The sequence below is a fragment of the Hippoglossus stenolepis genome, chromosome 7 (assembly GCF_022539355.2).
Source record: "Hippoglossus stenolepis isolate QCI-W04-F060 chromosome 7, HSTE1.2, whole genome shotgun sequence".
Lineage (NCBI taxonomy): Eukaryota > Metazoa > Chordata > Actinopteri > Pleuronectiformes > Pleuronectidae > Hippoglossus > Hippoglossus stenolepis.
Genome location: NC_061489.1, coordinates 26,181,044 through 26,201,375, shown reverse-complemented (window position 1 = coordinate 26,201,375; position 20,332 = coordinate 26,181,044). Strand labels below are relative to the sequence as shown.

The following is a 20,332-nucleotide window of genomic DNA, read 5'->3' as shown; positions in this document are numbered from 1 at the left end:
TTTAAGGAATATGCCTGGTTTCCCCCCCCCGTCACCGCCGTGGATGGCACAGACTGGACTTCACAGTAATTGGGTGTAATTGAGTGTCTTCTTCAACCCCCTCCCCTCCTCACCCCCTCCCAACCCCTCCTGGTCCTCTTCCCCCTCTGTGTGTGTCCCCATCCCCTTCCCTCCCTCCCCCAAACCAACCGGTGGGACGGAACCAGGACGCGCGTCCCCCTGCTGGGCTCCATCCCGGCTGGATTCTGTGGATTTTGTTGTTTCTGGTTCCGGAGGCGCGGACACGTGATTCCATGGCCGCTGAGGCCACGAGCTCCCCGCGGCTCGGGACCGGCCACTCCGGGATCTGAACCCACACACACACACATAGGAAGCGGGACATTGGCGGATCACCTTGGAGGTCCTAAACCATAACCACGAACCCCCCTCCCCTCTCCTCCTCTTCCTCCCCCTCTTCCACCACTAAAGGGATTTCTCTCTCTCTTTCTTTCTCTCTTTCTCTTTCTCTGGAGAGGAGTCGTCCCCCTCTCAAGAGTGTGACCCCCCCTCCCACCTTGTCAGCCCCCCTCCAAACAAAATGAGACTGGCCAAAATGTGCCGACTAAACGTGCTGGGGATCTATTTGTGGGAAACGCTAGTGTTTTTCAGGTAAGCATCGCAGAGGCATGACACGGAGAGGAGAGGAGAGAGGGATGTTGTGCATGTCGTTTGGAATTTGCATTTTTATTGCTTTTTGCAGCCGTTTGGAGAAATTACAGCTGTTTTCCTGAGGGTGAAGTGTGTGGGGGGGGGGGTGCAACTGAAATCCTGTCAAAGTTGATGTGGGCTGAGTGTCTTGTTGCTCACGTGCACGCCTGCGTGTGCACGGGCTAGTGAGTGGGATTGAGTGGCATTAAAAACCTGTGTGTGTGTGTGTGTGTGTGTGTGTGTGTGTGGCAAACAGCGACCACTAGTGGACAGGCTGCGTTTTCATGGCGTGTTTGTGCAGACTGGCAACAGGCGACTGAGGAGGAGAGTCCTGCAGGTTGTGGCCTTCAGATGATACTTAGTTATTATGACTTCTTATTTATTTGCTATGTGTCGTATCAGTCACTTTGCACAGAGTCGACAGGTGATTTGTTTTTTTATCAATAGAAATGTGAACAATTTCAATCATTTGGTTTTGCTTGATGTTAAAAAACCTGATGTCATTTGCTCAACTGGATCAATACGTCAATCAGCTGTCGTGAGGTCCAGGCTGTGATTCCTTCTTTCATTACAAACAATCCATTAATCCATTAACAGTGATTCCTGCTGCAGCTGCACTGGTCCAACATCCAGCTAAATCCAGATGGAACAGACATGAGTCGAACATTTTCTTAGTTTCAGAATCTAACTTAGTTTTTACTCTGTTTGTCATACTTTGAGCAAACAGACATATATTTGCATTCTTTACCTTTTATTCACGAGTTGATTTTGAGACGTTCTCCAGGGTCCTGCTGTTGAAAAGGTTCAATCTTGATCCGAATGATCTGGATTTTGGAAATCCTACGTTTTTCTTTCCAGAATGTGCTGACCCATTTGACTTGTGTGCTGGGTTTTGGATTGATCACCCTGATCCAGATGCAAACTTTTCGAGATTAACAGATCTGGATTACTAGTGGTCTCAAATGGCAGAACACAACACAATGTGGGCTACAGGCTATTTAAAGAACACACAAAATCACCAACATGGGGTCACGACAAAGAGTTTATTAATTAATCAGTTTTTATTGATCCTTTTCTTGCAGCGAACACACCTGAGCAGGTCACATCTGGAAGTTTTATTTCAGTATCTTTCTAGAAATGCACCTTGTAATCCACACTTCTACTGGGACCAGTATCACGATCCTGAAAAAGTATTAAACAACATCCACAGGAGGTTTGAACCAGATCACACACAAGCCTGGTTTCTATGATGCAATCCGATTTTTGTATTCTTTAAAGAAACCATTTTTTAGATTTGAACCGATCCGATCCGATTACTTCTGAACAACTGGGCCCAGTTTCTCTCTCTGCTGGAAGCAACATCCTTTCCTCACTGCTGCCTCCAAAGTTGCCTTTTCATTCTCCTAAATATCCTGCGTGCAAACCACACAGCGACCAAATGCTCGTGTTGACGTTGCCTCAGTGAGCAGGGAACAAGTTAATGTGTGTGTGTGTGTGAGTGTGTGTGTGTGTGTGTAGCTGGACGCTGAAGGAGGGGGAGGCTCCAAATAATGTGTTGTGTTGTTGTCAGCTTGTGTTTGGTTTGTTGTTGGTTTTAGCTGACGGTGAATTTCGTGTGAACAAAGCGCAGATGAGTCTGATGGTTTTTCCTCAGTTTAGACAGTTGAACAACACGTCACAGTTAAAACACTCACATCAAAATGAGATGTAACAAAGACGATTAACTGGTAAACAGGAGATGAGGCTGTGTTTGTAAAGATGGACGACCCGGAGCAGGGGGACAGTTGGTTCTGGACGTTTCTGCTTCAGGACACTGAGACGACATTTAATACATTTAACAAACAGTTGGAGCAAAGTGCCACTGACCTTCACACGCTTTAAATTGATCTCCTGGGATCGTAAATATTAGCAAGAGGTGTTTGAGGTGATTTACTTATTAACATGATAAGTCAACACTTCTAGATTTACACTGTGACGGATTCACAGAAGTTTGTCCTTTATTGAAGAACAATTTCCTAAAACACTCAATCAAAGCACAGAAACTGAACTCAGGCTACAATACAAAATACAAGTACTTGTGAAGAAGTGTTGTATAGAATAGAATATTTTGTCTATTTTCTTGGTAACTTCTAAGTTATGCTTAGTCATGTCAAACTCTAAAAAAAACTATTTTTAAAACCAAGATTATTTCCTGAAGAATGGATGAAAACGATCTGTCCCTGTAACTGGACCTGAACCAGAATGTACTGGTCTCCTCACTGGTTCTCATCCCTCCACCACGTTGGGTGTAAATCACTTCTCTACTGTTTCTGCTTTATCCTGCTGACAAATTAACACCCATCACCTCCATGTTGAAGCTAAATATCAATTTTATCCGCTTGTCTTTCTGTGGGAACAAACTGCAAACCGGGACTTTACCCACTGCTCCCACTGTTTTTCTCAATTTACGCTGAATGCTTATTGTATGCAAATGACTCTCAACGTAATTAGAGAAAGTGTTTGGATCCTGCGTCACATTTCCCACCTGCAGGCAGCTTTCAGCCTCATTTCATCACGTGCGGATGTTGTTTCCTCGCTCGGCCTCGGTTTCATTACGTGAAAGATGTGAAGCGTTTGTTGTTTTACCTGCTGCAGCGATTCGCTCACTTCCATTAAACATGGCGTCCGTTTACAGTCGGGATGGGCGACGGCTGTTTGTGGCTGCAGGAGCTTTGCATTCAGCACACACTGTTTAGTTAATGAACCAGATTCGGGATATTGCCGGCTCAGCTCCTCGGGCCTGGACGCTGCAGTTCCCTTCTTAATTGATATCTCTTTCCCCCCCGTCCCGACCCGGACCCCCCACACCTCATTCCACATTCAGCCTTATTACTAAACATTGATTAGCCTGTCAATGGCCGGGGCCAGACCTGATGCATTCACATTTAATGCTCACACATATCTCTCTCCCCCGTCTCTCGCTGTGTCTCCACGCTGCCGTTATTCAGCGTGAGGCAGGAGAGGAGAGAATCCAGATTCAGATCCGACCTGCAGGAAACGTCCATCACCTTTAAATGTGTGAAGAGGTTTTAAAGACCATGCAGGATCATTTCCTGTGTTGCTAGTGAATCTCTTTTCAGTTTTTATTTAAAAATGGTTAAAATCCTCGGTGAACGGCTGCAGAGCGACGTCACATGATTGCAGCCGTGCACGGCATTCACAAGCTACTGCAGCTAGCAGGCTAACAAGCTGATTAGACACAAAGCAAATCATCTGGATGATTGATGACACAATCCGCTCCTGCTCCTGCTGCTGTACATAAAAATACTCCACTATTTCTCAGAGCATATCTGAATAAGAGCAGACTGGAGGTGAACACATGCTCCTCAGGCCTCGTCCATTTCCACCGAGGGCTCGGACAGCAATGATTAATCAAAGCGGTCAGCGTTGCATTAAGAGAATGCCAACGCACACACCATGACCACCGGGGAATACCAATCAGTCAGTCAGAATGATTGACAGGCCTTTGAACGGCCATCGACAGCTCTGGCTCAGTGCGTTTCCACCACGCAGGAGGTTTCGTTTGTTGTTGGAACAGCAGAATTTCTGAGGTGAGAAGCTTTTGGGAACGCTGCAGTTTCATGTACATGCGTGTGTGTGGATATCTGCAGATGTGCATTTGTGTGTGTGTGTGTGTGTGTTTGCACTGACTGTGTGAGAGCTTTATGCTGAATCTGGAGCACGTGTACAGTTTACCGCAAATTCCTCTCTGGGGAAATTTACATTCACTGATTTGGATACAATTACGGGCAGAATTTATGTCACCGTTGTTCAGGACGGTGAAGAAATAGAGGCTTTACTGCCTCTCGTCTGTGAGGAGAGGATCGGGCGCCGGAGGTGATTTGCAGCGAGGCTCCGGGTGGTTTTAAGACTCAGTTTGTCGCAGTGCAACCGCAACAAATAAAGTATCCACAGGTTTTTTCAGGAGCTCGGCTTCTCCGGAGAGACAAACGTTCCTTCCCTGTTTCTGATCAGGTGCTCCGCTCGTTTCACGTCCGCCGCACCGTGATAGCGCGGATTGATCGCCTCTCTCTCGTTTCCGGTGGCTTGAACAGATCGTTACAATGCATATAAGCATGCGACGGCCCACGGTTATGCAAAGTATTCATCTTCATGCCAAATGAAATGTGCAGAGAGTGACCTTTTCCTCTATGGATTTCTATATTCAATAAAGCACTTAAGTCTCTCAAGTGGAAACGGCGAGCGGTCCACACAAACATGTCATCTAAACAATTCACCTCTTTGCTGACGCTCGCTCGCTGCTCTCACAGATCTTTACGCCCAACGCCATCAAGTAGCTGTTCAGGGGGAAGATATATATACGCAGAATATATAGGGACAACATAATATATAATTTATATCTCCAGCACGAACAGATCGTTTGAGCCTGAAGCTTCTCACCTATATCTGCTCCTGGAAGGTAACCTTGAGCTGGCCTTGAACAAGCAGCTGCACGCGTTCAGGAGAGACACACACACGCACACATACACCTCCGCCCGCATCACAGCGTAGATTAAACCCGACTCCACCTGCGAATGAAATAAACCGATGTTGAAATGCTGTGATTTAAAAGAAGGTCTCGTCAACTTTTGCTTAAATTGGCTTAAGTGGAAAAGGCCTGGATGTCAGGAGCTGTAGAGTCGTGATAACAGGGAAGACTCGGAGTTAATATTAGTCATTGTTGAATAAAAGTTCTTCTCCTGAAGTGGCAGGACTGAGATATGGACTGAAACGTGGACGGAGTCTTTAAGAGACTGAAGGTCCCGGTGGTTTGTTCATTAAACGAAAGGTTAGCCTCCTCGTAGACGGTGAGATGAAACGCTGTGACACCACGACTTACTGGAATGTCACATCACCTTGACTGATGTTTCATTCAGTGTAACATTCCCAGTCGTGGCATCCATTAGCTGCGCCCATTTTGTGACTCAGCGTTGGCTGTCATGTGTGTTTACAGTCATGTTGCAGCTCTGTTTCCTGCGAGCTGATTGGAAGCTGGGGCTGGAACCAAGAACACACGGAGCAGGAAGGAGCTTCTGATCTCGGGTTGTTTGTGTGAAGGTCAGAACTCGTAGTTTTTCCTCTGGTGCTGTCGCTCACTGGGGAAAATGAATTCCTGCTGCTCGTATTGAAGTCACTGAATAAGTATTAAAACCGGAGAGTGAAGTCTGAAGGAGTTTTATATGAAGCTTCTGCTTGGAGAGGAACTTGTTTACAACTTTGAAAGAAAAATGCTCAGGCGCCATTTTATTTTATTCAACTGTATTTGTTGTTATATATCTAGAAATTTGTGAATGAAGATTCGTATTACGTTGATTTCAGACTCTCGGTGTGATTGTTGACACTGTGACATGCGGACATCCTGTCCAGGTTCAACCCCGCCTCTCTCCCAGTATCAGCTGGGATTGGTTGCAGCTCAGTGGTATAAATAATGGATGGGTGTTAATGAAGAGATGTCAATAGGGCTGTCAATCTATTTAATGAATTCCTCTGTTATTCTCTGTTTATGTCTAGTTGCATGTGCTATGTTATGCATCAGCAACCTTTGACATGAGAGTGAAGCTCAGAGGAACTGAAACCGAAGACTCAGCAGTCTGGAGGTTGTGTCACGTTTGCTCTGCAACAAGATGAACGATCCCAGATGAAGACTTGACTTGAGACGTGCTTCAAAAACACATGAGACTTAAACAAAGATCAATAGACCAGAATGCATTGCAGCCCATGAAGCATTTAAACATGTCAGTATCACAGGGTCCAGGGACTTTTCCCCTGTGGACAAATACAATTATCTGATTATTGCCACTAATTCCAATTTCAATGATCCTCTCTGATCCTGAGGGACGAGGCGGTCGTTTGTTTCTCTTGCTGCTCTGAACAGTCACAGGTCGCAGGTCACAGGTCACAGGTCAGAATCTCTGCAGCGGTCTGGGATTTATCGTCCTGCTCAAGGACACTACAGAAATGTGGTGAGCGCAGCACACGCCCCTGCCAGCCGCTCCTCTCAGAAATCATCCGCTGTCAGTTACCATACTCTCCTGCTTCAGCCAAATTAAAGCGACTGCGTTGTTATTTATGAAGCTGCCCTCGGGCTGTTTCATTTGTTCTGCAGGTGCACGGACGATATTTATCACTCACACATCCCATCATAACAAATCACAACACATCTACATTTCTTTTCCTGTCGTCAATTTCTCAAGTCCTCAAATGAAAAACAGCCGAGTGCTCCGGTGGAGTTCGCTACCATCCCAACACTAATTAACTTCTGAGGCAGGTTCATTTCCAAAACTTGATGTATGATAATACATTATTGATTAGCAGACAGAGACAGATTTGCACCATAAATATCCGAGTGTAATATCAATGGCCTCTCGGCTCCGTAACTCTGCTACAGTGGAGGTGAGTTCCTGGAAAATGTCGGAGCTGCAGCTCATTTCTGTAATGAAAGTGGAGTCGGACAGGAACACAAGACAGATGTGTGCGTTCTGTTCGGTGGATGTCGAACAGAAGCTGTTGACAAACAGCAGGTTTCACACCGACAACCTCTGCTGAATGCTCGGCTGTGTTTGATCCCTCAGACTCAACCAGTTACTGAACATGATCATAACTTTGTTGATTCAGAAGATGTGAAGCTTGTTCTTCTACATCTCATCTTTCAGTTCTTTCCGTGAGATAAGACAAGATAAGATGAGGGGGATAGTAAAAATACACATCAGTAGAAGTAATAAATAAGTAAAGAAACAATATAAACACAAGGAAATATAAATAAAGGTGAACAGATCTTTGTGCAGCAGCGGCTCTTTACTGCAGGTTCTGTGGACTAAACCACTTTAGAACCGACTGTGCACCAGTATTACCAGATATGCACAAAGCAAACCACACAATCAGGTGGTGTTTGCCTGGGAAGCTGCTCAGCATTGAGAGGAGCAGCTCATTTCTTGTTCTGGTTATTCTGGCCATGAATGGTCGGGTTTTACCTTTCGGTGGATTTATTCTCCTCGTTGAATTTAAAGAAAACGTTTACTGATCAAATGAGCTGCAGGAACCTGGAGCTGATTCTGTTTGAGTCTGTGAAGCAGATTTTCAACATCTGAGTTTGCAGCAGGTTGAAGAAGAAGCAGGAGAAGAAGCAGGTCTCGCTGCAGCAGCCACACACACACACACACAGAGTTTACCAGAGTTTACCAGATAATCTACACTTTCAATACTTCGTCATCTCTTTCGTGAACGGACAGAAACTCGTGACTTTGACCTTTTGATCTTCTGAATGTTGGAGCTGTGTTGGCTGTGGGTCCCGGAGCAGCGGAGTGTGTGATGCGGCTCAGCCATCCGAGTATCAGGCTTCATTCGTGGGGATGAGCGAGCGGAGGCAGCCTATCAGCTGGTGCCAGAGAGGCGAGCGGCCCTTTGCTTTCCTGAGTGTTGCTAAATGCCAGGATGAGATCAATTAGGGATTCAGGTCTTCAGAGGCTTTAGGAACATAATGAGCTACACTTAAGGCTAATGATTGGTGCCTTGCATTAGCCCACACCTCTCCCTCTCCCTCGCTCTCCCCTCACCACACCGTGTGCACCGGACGACTCAGCGGTTTTTTTCCTCTTCTTATTCGCTGCCTCAGCGTTGGCCACAGGTCTCGTCGGTAGCCACGGCCAACATTGATCTGAAATAATTAAAGCAAATCCGAACTTTGATCATGAAAACCGGGAGAACAGGGCGCGGGGGGGTGGGGGTGGGGGGGAGGTTATCAAGCGGAGCAGATGGAAAAGGCCTTGGACGGCTCTCGACCGTGTTGCTGGTTGAGTGCCAGTTACATCCATTGATTGTGAAGCGCTTCAATCCACAGTGGATCTATTCCAGTCAATTGAAGTGTGTGTTCACTGGTGGAATAGTAATGAACGTCTCTTGGATATCACCTGAGCTTCAGAGCACGTTCGACTCTTTGACAACATAATACACTGAGTATAAAATATAAGAGAGCGCTTATGTTGCAGGTTTATTTGGGCATCAGATAAATTATCCTCTTAATCATTTTAATCCTCATCATTTTAATCCTTATCTTAATAAAGAACAATATGAAAATCTCCGTATTAGCGACACATAACCTGCAGGCTCTGTAATACCCCAATCAGGCAATGCTACATTTTCATATTGTAATAATCAGGACATCATTTATAACACATGATTGGTTTATTGGTTATAAAAAGTTAATGCATTTCTACACTTTATGACGTCTTCTCTGACTTCATAGCGACATAATGTAATTTATTATTTATTGATCTATATAAGATTAAGTTCGTGTCTGTAGTTCTACAGGATGCAGGGATATCACGAAAATCGAATTTCTTTTAACTATGCGTGACATCATTTTCTGACTTTTCATCATTGTGACTTCTTCATTATTTCCACTTATGTGTTATCACATGACGGAAAACCTTTCTGATCAATACGAGCTTGAGAGTTTCTCTTTAGCTCTACGCAGAGATGAAGATGGACCACATCTTTGTTGACCCTTAGCTTGACCTTCGACCTTCGACCTGAGACTAATCAGCTCCAAACGTTAATCATACGGAGATACCCTCTCAAATGATGTTGATGAGAATCAATCCTGGCATCGTTGAGTTATTTCAAACACACACACACACAGGAACGAAAACAGTATCTCAGTAAAAAGATTAGTTTAAATTTTAAAAAACATTATATCGCTTTATTACAATATGTTCTAAACTAAACAGTTTGTTGGTTTGATGCTTTTAAGTCTCACACCTCATTCCACTTATTTTATGATGCATGACGTATGATCGTGTATTTCTGATGTGACAACACTGCAGTTAAGGTTTAGTTTGAGTTTGTGTGTTTTGTTGAATATTGTGGTTCCTCGTTCCAGTGACACAATCCAGGGAACCGTCACAGTCATGGAAACAGGAAACTCTTCAGTGTTGAGGTGCGGTGTTTTGTGGACCATCCCTCAGACCCTGACCTCTGCATTAAGTGGACGCAGTCACTCCAACACGTCACTTACTGTCACGCTCCTGTCAAGGACACTCAGGGGCTCCGTCACTTGTCTCCTCTGCTGTTTGCTGAAACAACGGCTGCTGGGATGTCGTTCTTCTTCAGGCGACAGTCTCGTGACAGCAGCTGGATAATTTCTTCTGGCTCGAGGAGTTTTGTCGAGTCTGAGAGTAAAAACACTGACGGTGTAAAGGGAGAAGAAACTTTTTACTGTTGAGATGTTGAGTTTAAAAGACGTCTGTGTCACGAGTTTTGTTGTTTTTTGGTTTGTTTATTAGTTTATCTGTAAGCAGGTATCTGAATAACCCCTAAATTTAAATGCTTTTTGTTGCGTATAGAATCATCTCATCTCTCTCTATTCCCACACATACATAAGAGGCAGATGCTTATATATGAATTAAGCTTCTTTGGCATCGACATCAGAATATTAATATTAAAAGCATCTTCGTCAACCTTTGCTCACTACATACGTTCCCATCTTGTCCGACACAGAACTCTGGCTTGGTTCCATGCAGCTGTAACCGAGCCAGGACTCAGTGTTGTGCTCCCTGCTTCACTTGCTGGGTTCTTAACGTCGTCACTGTTATTAGCTCCACCTGAGCTTCTCCTGAGAAGGAGGCTGTCGGCTCATTCCAGCTCCTTTAGCCGCCCGAGTGTTGAAGCTGTCACGCTGTCCCTGCTCCCGTCCGAGCGCCACACTCTGCGTCGGGAGGATCCGATCGGAGGAGACGCTTCCTGGTGAGCCGCAGCTGGAGAGATCCTAAGAAATCCGGTGAAATACCAAATAAAAGTGCAGATTATTCTAATGTATCTGCTGCTTCGTGCTCCTGCGGTTCCACAGACGTTGGTTTTTACTGCAGCAGCTTCACTTTCTTTCTGGTTCATTCATGGAAACAGATCAGCTCGTTTACAGTGATGTGAGAGCAGGTGGACGTTTGAAGAGTCTGAACTATCAGCCAAACATTTATGGAAATGGAGGAGAGACACCTGTCAGACATTCGAGTCTGTGATCCCGCGAACATCACTTCACTCAAAAGCATCTTTTCCTTTTGACTGCTGCTTAAAACGTGTAGATTTTATCTATGATTTTCCTCTAAAGAGACGTATAAACTAAATGTGGCTGCAGCCAGGACACTTCTCTTTCTGTGGTTTTAATGGATCATTTTACATTTTAATTATAATTATAATAATGCACTCAATTTAATTACCTCCGCCATGGTCATTATGTTTTCATTCCTGTTGGTGTGTGAGAGGGATTATGCAAAAAGCTACTGAACCGGTTTTCTTGAAACGTGGTTTAAGGTAGTGGTCGGTTCCAAGAAAGAACCAAGAAAATGTAGTGAATTTCTTAAGAAATAATATGCAAAGATATTGATGCAAAACATCAGTCATGTGTAGAACGATAATATCTATGATCAGGTGATCTAAATATCTAAATGTCTCCAGTATGATGATAAAGAGCCAATCAGCCGTGAAGGATGTGCTGTCTGAGTCCACAGTTTTTTACTTTTGTATTGTTATATTTATAATCTCTGGGCAAGATGGCAGTTGACAAACCCAAAACACATAAAAACTGAAAATTGCTCATATACCTGATCCAAGTTGAACGCCCACAAGTGTGTGTGTGTGACTCAGCCTCCCAGATTTCCCAGTGTGGGTTTGATCAGTCCCCAGGTTCGTCCCGTGCTACTCGTCCAGGGGGAAATGATCTTTGTGCGGAGGACACACTGGTGTAATCCCAGTCTGTGACTAATCTGATTGCACCGTCATCAGCCCGGCAGTGTGTTTGTTCAATGCTAATTTGAAAACCATTTCACACGGGTCTTACGCTTTATTGTATCATCTTGGCAGCGAGAGCTGTGTTCAATCCACTTTTTTCTGCGAGAGCTTGATCCTATCACACTCCCAGTTGTCGTGGCTGTAAAGAGGATTTAGCTCGGATTCGTCACGTCGCGCTGGGAATTATCGCCGCCGAGATAATCTCTGATCCACCTAATTTTCTGTCGCAGAGAAAAGAATTGGATGAAGTGCGAGCGACCTCGAAAAACATCTGATGTCTTCCCATCGATCGGCATCGACTCAGAAAGTGTGAGCTCTGCAGTTTTGGGAGACGCCATCAGAAGTCCATTATCTGATGGTGGATGTTGTCCACGGCGACTCCCCTGTGACACCTGAGGTTGTAATCTGTGATAAACCGTCGAGAGCTGCAGATAATTCTCATCAACTCGGCCTCATCAGTGACCTCGGGAGCCTCTCAGCATCAGAGCAGTCGGTTAGTGTGAGACGTTCAATCACAGGATTATCACCACGCGATCATCGCTTCAGGAAATGAGCCCGATTGAAACTCACAATAATCTGAGATCGTTTTCCCAGTTGATACAATGACGAGTTTAGTAATTGTGATTTGGTTGAAAGGGTTTGTTTCAGAGCTGCTTCCTGTTTCGTACCAGGAGGAATCAGACGGAGCAGCAGGCGTCTTTTTGTGTCGTCAAGTGTTTGTGATGAACAACCGCACACAGACACACACACACACACACACACACAGACGGAGGCCCTCAGCTTTCCACTCCATTTCCTAAACAACAGAAAATTACTTCATTTGTGTTTTTAATTTTCAAAGTGAGGACTTGGCCTCAAACCGTGACACTGACGTGATCCTCAATAAGCTAAAGGACGGAGACGTAAAGTTGAAGTGTTTGATTGAGGCCGGTTTGTGTTTGAGCGTCTCCAGCTCGGAGCGAGACAGCAACAGCTCGAATGACTTGGTTTCCTTCGTTCGGACCAAAAGAATCTGAAAAGAATCTGAACCTTTTTGCCAACGTCACTAGTTTTTCTTCACGATTACACAAAAACTATTGGATCGATTCCCATGAAATCTCGTGGAGGGATAAACGTTGAACCAGTGTTAAGAGAGAAGCCTGAAGCAGATAAACAGGCTGATCCAGGAAATTACATTTACTTTTTAACATGCCAGATAGTTTTGGACATTTCTGAAATATGCATATGTAACAAACTAGAAAAGGTGATATTGATATGAATGTATATTTATCCAATGTGGAACCAGATCTTAATCAAGTGTCAACCCAGCGTGACGTATGGTACTAGCTGTCAATCACACTGTGGTATCCACCCCCCCCCCAATGCATCTGGTGCTTTATGGTCTGTTTGACTCTAAATGATCATAATTCACTAAATGAACATCAGCTGAATTGAAGAAGACTTGAAACTAGAGACTGAGACATAAACTCCTTCATGTTTACTGACGTTATAAAGAGAAGAAGAGTCACTTTCTATAGACTTCTATAGAAACTGATTTCTTTAAAAACCAGAGGATAAAAGCAACATGGTCGTAAAGACGATGTATAAACTCAATTATCACATTAAAGTTTTACTTAAACATTTAGAGAACTTGTTAGAGTGAAAGTTTTCGGTCTGTAGCTTTTCTCTGCTCAGCCCCAGTGACTCGTGTAATTTACAGCTTGACAAACTTTGGATGATGGAAACATTTGTTCTTTCACAATCCCCATAATTCATCACAGACGAAGAATTATATTTCCCTGTATAGCTTCTAGACGATGTTTTGGAATTAAATCATTCGGCACTGATGAAAAGACTCGTGGTTCCAGGCACAAATATTTTCTGTCTGTTCCAAATTGCTGCTCGTGTCTGAATTTCCGAGCTCAGATTTTGACTGATGGTCATTTAAAGTGGAGCCTTCTGGCCAAACTGGGCTCGGAAACCATTCGTTTGGCTCAGAACATGATGAAGGAGCTTTCAGAAGTTTCTGCATCTGCTCAGTCTCCTGCATCTATGGAAAATAATGTGTCTGAAACCAGTAATAACTAGATTTTAAAATTCAAAGCCTGTATAACATGACTGAACAGCGAAGGGGACGAGTCAAAAAGCGTCTCACTTTGTTTTCAACTGAATATTATTGTGTTTTTTATATTTCCTGGCTTGGGCAATAACAACATAACTAGATTAACACTCTTCATTAGATCCACATTTTTATTTCCATCTGCATCAAATTACACACACTCATTAATATCAGTCCTGGATCCGCCCCCTTGTTTCAAATCCACATCAAATGTAATGAGTTGTAACCTGATCCGTTACACATCTGTCCACTGAGTTTCATGGGAATCTGTGCAGTAGATTTTGTGTAATATTGCTCACAAACAGACAGACAGGCGTTTAAACATAACCAGAAATACATGTTACAAAGATATTTCATATTATTGAAGATATTTAGATTTTTCCAGTTGTGTCTGAGGCTTTAAAAAAACACTTTTCTCTTTGACCCACATCTCAGAACGTGGGGGTGGGGGTGGTATGTGTGAGACTGTGGGGGTGGGTGGTGGGTGATCTCAGGTTTTTATTTTCGTCAAGTGACAAACCCAAAGTGCAGCGTTGGCCTGAAGACTCACGACCTTCTGTCACCGCGACAAGGACAAACCGGGGTGTCTGCTGATGGAAGACGGGAGTCTGACACAAAAATAGATTCTGCATTCATCAAATATCTTCATGTTATTACAAATGAGATCATTTTAATGAGTGGGCTCAGTTCTAGTAGAACAATTCAGCACGTATCTGTATATATATATATATTTAATATTTCATCCCTCTGCCCATAAAAATCCTTCATTTCTACTTGGTTTCCCCCGAGCTCGTGTCCTAACAGATAAATCTAGCATCACTGGTATATTCTGAGTATCTTATGACCTCTGACCTGTGATCACCAGTTCAACCAGTCGTCAGCCGTCTTTGGAGTTTGATGAATCTTGATAACATTTAAAACGACACATTTTGAAATTGGAAAACTCAGTATTTTCCGTGTCTGCTCTTTTGGCTCAGCGTTTGTGTTCCAAGGTGACATCTCCGACACCTCTGGCTTGAATCTGATTTAACTGTGACACGTGTCAGCCCTGTGCACTGGCATTTAGAGGAATTACAGGCTCACCAAATGGAAGGTCGGCCACCGAAAGGTCAGAATCTCAGACGTTAAAAGGTCGCGAATGTTTCAGACCTCGATGCGTCTCGGCCCCCGATCGGCCTGAAGCTCTATCGACATGTTCCATTTGCTCCGAATTTAGAATAAAACCATTTGAGTGGACTGAATCAGACTGAATCATGAGGCCGGGAACTGAGTCAGACTCTGTTTGTCATTCATTCCCTCAAACTGTCTGCTGCCTCTCTCTGACTCCCACAGATTTAGACCTCAGCAGAGCTGATCAGCTGACCCCCGTTCAGTCAGGACCACACCAACACTACATCCTGTTCTTTATGCAGGGAATCAAATGTTTCATACTATAAATACATGAAACTGCCTTAAATACAACAACAAATAAAATCCCTGTAGATCCCTATATTCATCAAAAAGACACTCGACTTGTGAACAGGAGCGTTTCAAGGGATTCTGTGGGCTCGGGGGGGGGAAGGGGGCCCTACTAACTTAGTTAGTTGTTCTCAGCGAGGGGCCAGACTCTGTAGTTGTGCCCCTGCTGGTGAACACCGATGGTAATTCAGAAAATACAAACTTAACTATTAATCAGAAGCCATGATGGTATTTACAATGTGATGTTCACTGAAACTTCTCCGTCCGATCATCATCATCATCATCATCATCATCATCATCATCATGGTTCTAATGGAATCAGCTGGGATGTGATTTACAGCTCAGACACACAAACACAGAAGAACCTCGTCCAGCTTCTACGGACAATGTTCAAACACAGGATCAGGATATCGTGGTGATTAGTTTTTTTAATTTAAAGACACTTTAAATACATTTAAAAGCTCAAACAAAGAAATGGAACCATTTAAACCAGCAGATAGAAACTTAAAATGTGTGTTTTTCTGGTTCAGACATTTAACATCAGCACTGAAATAGTTTTACTCTTTAAATGCAGGAATCATTTGGTGCCTTTTACACAGTTAAGGATCAACATCACTTTCGTTTGAGGTTGTGTTTGTCACCACCTGGTAAACACACGTCCAGCCTCCACTCTCCTTTAGTTCAGATGAATTTTTAACTCCGCTCCTCAGCTGCTGTCTGGCGGCGTCTGTCTGCTGTTTGCTGCTGAACCGGCAGCGCACTGTGGCTTTTCACAGATTCTCCCTCTGAACACACGCTGCCTGCAAACAGCAGCTTGAGCTGTGAGCGTGAACTGGAACAGAGAAGTTGAAGGAAGACAGGAAAACCGAGAAAGCTCAGTAAACCTGAGGGGAGCTGGTGATGTTCTCTTCAGTCCAGATCTCCACAGTCAAAGAGTCTGGAAACTGGGATGCAGCTTTAGGTGAAAGTGTTCGATTCCTTAAACCTCATCATCATTATCATTCATGAGATGTTTCACGTTATTTATCAAATGTTAATTCACCTTCAGCAGCATCATCAATATCCTCACTGATGAATATTATCGTCTCATTAACGGCGTGAAGATTTATGATCGTTCGGAACATCGTCAGCGCTGCCATCGTCGCTACAGAGAGAGAGAGAGCGTGTGTGTGTGTGTGTGTGTGTGTGTGTGTGTGCGCTGAGCAGATCACGTGACTGCAGGCGGCCCGGCCGGTGACCCAACAGGAGCTGTGACCCGAGCAGCTGGTAGCAGCGTGGACAGACACAGCAGCCAAACTTCATTTGCTGCTCTCTCCACCTCCCTCCTTTCTCCTTCCTCTCCTCCTCTTCCTCATGTGCACCCCCCCCCCTCCCCCCCTTCACACACATGCAAACACAAACTCATCTCAGAGATGCAGAGTCATCCCCCCTCTTTTGCTTTACCCTGCATGATTTGTTTTCCAATGTTTTTCCGTGATGAGGGCGAGTCGGTTGAAAGGCCTGTTTGTTTGTGTGAGTGTTTGTGTGTATGTATGCGTGTGTTACCCTGTTTGCGTGTGTTACCTTGTTTGTCTGTGTGTGTGTGTGTGTGGGAGGTTCAGCAGCAGGCGGAACAGCAGTTTTCTAGTTCGTGTGAACCTGCATGTGTGTGTCTTTGTGTTTATTTCCTCCAGCGTCGTGTTTGTGTACATTAATTCATCCTGAGGCAAACACTAACAAGGGATTTGTCCCGTTTCATTTTGCTTTCCGAGCACGCCCCCCCCCCTCCCATAATTCCCGGCTCCACCCGGCGGACTGTGATTCTGATCAGCAGTTTCGTGATAAAGCGTCAGCGCTGGCTGCATTACGTGTTTATGAATTGCTAATGGCACTATTTATCACGGCGCGCGTCACTATTTAGCATATTGAAAGTCACATTTAACGGTTCTGCATTTAGAAGGTGAGAATTTAAGCGCAATTGACTGTATCATCTGTCATTTGGGGTTTATGAGAGATTAATGCAGAGGCGGCGCTCTCCTCCCCCGCGCTCATCAGGAGCTTCAACTAAGTAATGACTCGACTGTCGCTGTTGTTTTACCAGTTCAGACTCTGGGTTAGTCTCAGACTCAGACTGGTATCAACCTCCTGACCCATCCCATCACAAGTGATTATTGTATAAGTGAATAACAGGACGTATTAGTGCCCACTTGTGATTGGATCTCAGGATGGACGTTATCACCGGGTCCAATGTTTTGAAAATGTTTCAGCCATAAGCTCTGTGTCAGTAAAGGTCAGATCCTAGTTTTGTCTGATCCATGGACCTCCTCAACCTCCTGAAAATCCAAAAAGCAAAGGAAACATTTAAGAAAAATCAGATCATGTTGTTAAAGTCTAACCTGGACTCAACTTACTCAAAAAAATCCTGTTTTCTTCTTTCAATCATTGATAAAACAATCTGGCTGCAGCTGGACGTCTGAGTGCTGCACAGTGAAAATGTTCCAGCAACAAAATGAATAATTCCTCATCAACACAGACTCTTAACTTCCTCAAACTCTGAGAAACTTTGGCTCAGTCAGAACCAAAATTAGAAAACATCCCCATTAGGCTTTGAATCATTTTCTTGTTGGCCAGGATCAAATTTCTCCAGAAACATGTTCAGGCACTTGGAGCTGTGATATTAAATCTGAGTCAAAATATTCAAACTCATATTTCTGTGATATTTCAATTCAGAATTTTAAAGATGGATTGAAGATTTAATTTCTTCACTTCAAATTTTCCAAAGAAGTGGATCTGAACAGTCGAAGAATCTAATCAAAGTGCGAATCAATGGTTTGAGGATGAACATTCACTTGAAGTCACTTTTCAAATAGTTCGATTCCGCAGTGGATACGAGGGGAAGAGTCTCTTCCCAGCAGCTGTCGTCTCATAATTGCAGTTGTGGTCTCTGTAATTAATTCGGAGACTAAAAGTGTAAAAGGGCTTCGGAGGTCTCGCTGTGTCATGTCGGTTAACAAAGCTCATTGTGGAGCTGTAGTCAAATGAAATGGGTCAGTGCAGCGGCGTATTTTTAGCCCGGATCACACTGCTGTCCACGCTCGTGCTCCGGGGCGCCGCGGGAAGTGATGCAATCAAAACACAAACTGCACTACAAGTGGCCGCTGATGCAGTTGTACTGTACGGCCACGGGTCAGTTCAGTCCTCGCTCAGAACGAAGTCCCTGTCAGGTCCGGTTCCGTCAAACTGCAGCGGCACCGAAGCGTTTCATCTCAAAATTCCCAGGACGCGTCTCTTTTAAATTCATTACACAGCCTCTGACGCAGCAGCTGAGAGGGACATCAATAACTGATAATCAGCTGTTCCACCTGAATAAAAGATGGATTTCATTCTGAGTCATGAAATAAAGATCAGCTCAGGTTGTGTCTGACTTTCTGGAGGTTTTTTTTTTTTACAAATGTAGGACGTTTTTTTAAAGGTTGGTAAAGATGTTGGGGAAAGTCAGGATGTTATTATAAAGTGGATGAGACGGCTTCGGGCCTTTTTCAAGAAAGTGGAGCTTTGTTTGGAAAATCAAGTCATGTTGAAAAGAGAAGTCGGGATTATTCCAGATCTATTTCAGACGTCTTTGGTTTGTAATGTGAATTTCTTGAAAGTCAAAATGTTTTTTTGTAAATAAGGACAATTTTGGAGAAAGTCAGGACGAAAGGTTTGGAAAGTGAAAACATATTCGTGTCTTTCTTAAAAGTTTCAGGGTTAAAACTTATTTACGTTCTTGATACACTGATGGTTATTAACGTCACTTCCTCTCTTCATTAATTTCATAGGAACACAAGTCAAATGAACCCTAATATGGATATTTACTGTAAACACATTTGTCAACGGAGCAAATAAGTGTTTCTTCATTCTCATGTCTGTGGTAAACAGTTTATTTTTGATGGCCTCTCAATGCAAACGTGCAGTAATTGGAAAACACACAGATTTACATTCTACGCTGCGTAATGAACACCAGCAGACTTCACTTCATTAATTCCCAGGAAGTCAAACGAACCCTGTTGCATATGAAACGTTGATATTTACTGTTCACGAGTCAAATACAGTTTCACAGCCGCAGTGTCTCGGTTGCCGTGACGACTGTTGTGTCTTCCGTGGAGCCAATTAGTGTTTCAGTCGTTTGTATGTATGTGGTTGATTCGTCTTTTTTCAGATAAAACTGTTTGCTTACTTGACTTTATCCATTAGCTGTGTACGTGTGTGTCTGTGTGTGTGTGTGTGTTGGTGTGTTATTGACTGTAAGTGCTGAAGTCAGTGTGTGTGTGTGTGTGTCGGGGGGGGCTAAAGGCCGTCCTGGGGATTTGACATTATGCAGAGAGGATGTAATGAGCATGATGGGCTTAATAAGGTAAAGAAGTCAACTGTGCAAATACCACGGCCATATTGTAAAATCAATGTGGCGCTCAGCAGGACACGCTGCTGGTTAAGTGAATTAGAGCATTACTTTAAAAAACACCTCAGGAGCGGGCTCCTGCCAAGTGCATGCTGGGATACCCTCCAGGAAAAGAAGCAACATCAACAATGAATTAATTAATACCAGTCGTGTATTGATATATGATTTATGTCCATTGGAAATGGGATGGAGGTGGTCTGGGATCAGTGTTAAGTGCAAAGCAAAGGCAAGAGAAAGATATCGTGATTGGTCACCGGAGAAAAGATGTTCCGATAACAATACCTCAGACACTGCGATTATGCAAATCTAAGTACAGATCCTGATACTGTGTCTTTAGAGTAAAACTGCAATATTCTTTAGATGGAAATCAAACGCTCCCAAACAGCAGTACTTCCACTATCAAGTACTGTTTTTAAAGAGGCCGAGAAGAAGTGATTCCCGGTAGTTTAGCCTAAATCTCAGCAATTTGAAAGTATTTCATGCTCGAAAGTCCCACAAGTAAAACTCTGACATTCACCATGCAAGATTTACAAGGAGCGACGCTGGTGCAAGAAATCCCATAACACATTTGAGGAGGCATTACATGAAGGAGCAGGAGGAGTTCACCAAGGTGAAAGGATGAAAAGGACAAAGTGCAGCAGCAGACTTTGAAAACTGCGTTTCAACGACGCAGTAAATTCGACAAAGACAAAAGCTCCAAAAGAAAACCAACAAACTGGTCAAATTCATTGTTGTGTATTTCTAACAAAGCATCACACAGGGTTTGTAGAACACAGATGTTAAAATATGTTATTAACGGTACTTGGTATCGGCCAATAAGCAAACTCCAGGTATTGGAACCAGTATTG

The 20,332-nt window shown here is 43.8% G+C and overlaps 1 protein-coding gene across 2 annotated transcripts in view; it reads left to right on the top strand.

Annotated features, from left to right (window-relative positions):
- Positions 1 to 201: 201 nt before the first annotated feature.
- The window catches only part of glra1 (glycine receptor, alpha 1), an 86,791-nt gene continuing 66,660 nt past the window's right edge, over positions 202 to 20,332 (top strand). For both annotated transcript variants that reach the window (XM_035162322.2, XM_035162321.2), the window contains exon 1: positions 202 to 648. In XM_035162322.2, coding sequence (XP_035018213.1) covers positions 578 to 648 — 71 coding nt within the window. In that variant the 5' untranslated portion in view covers positions 202 to 577. The remainder of the gene's footprint in view (positions 649 to 20,332) is intronic.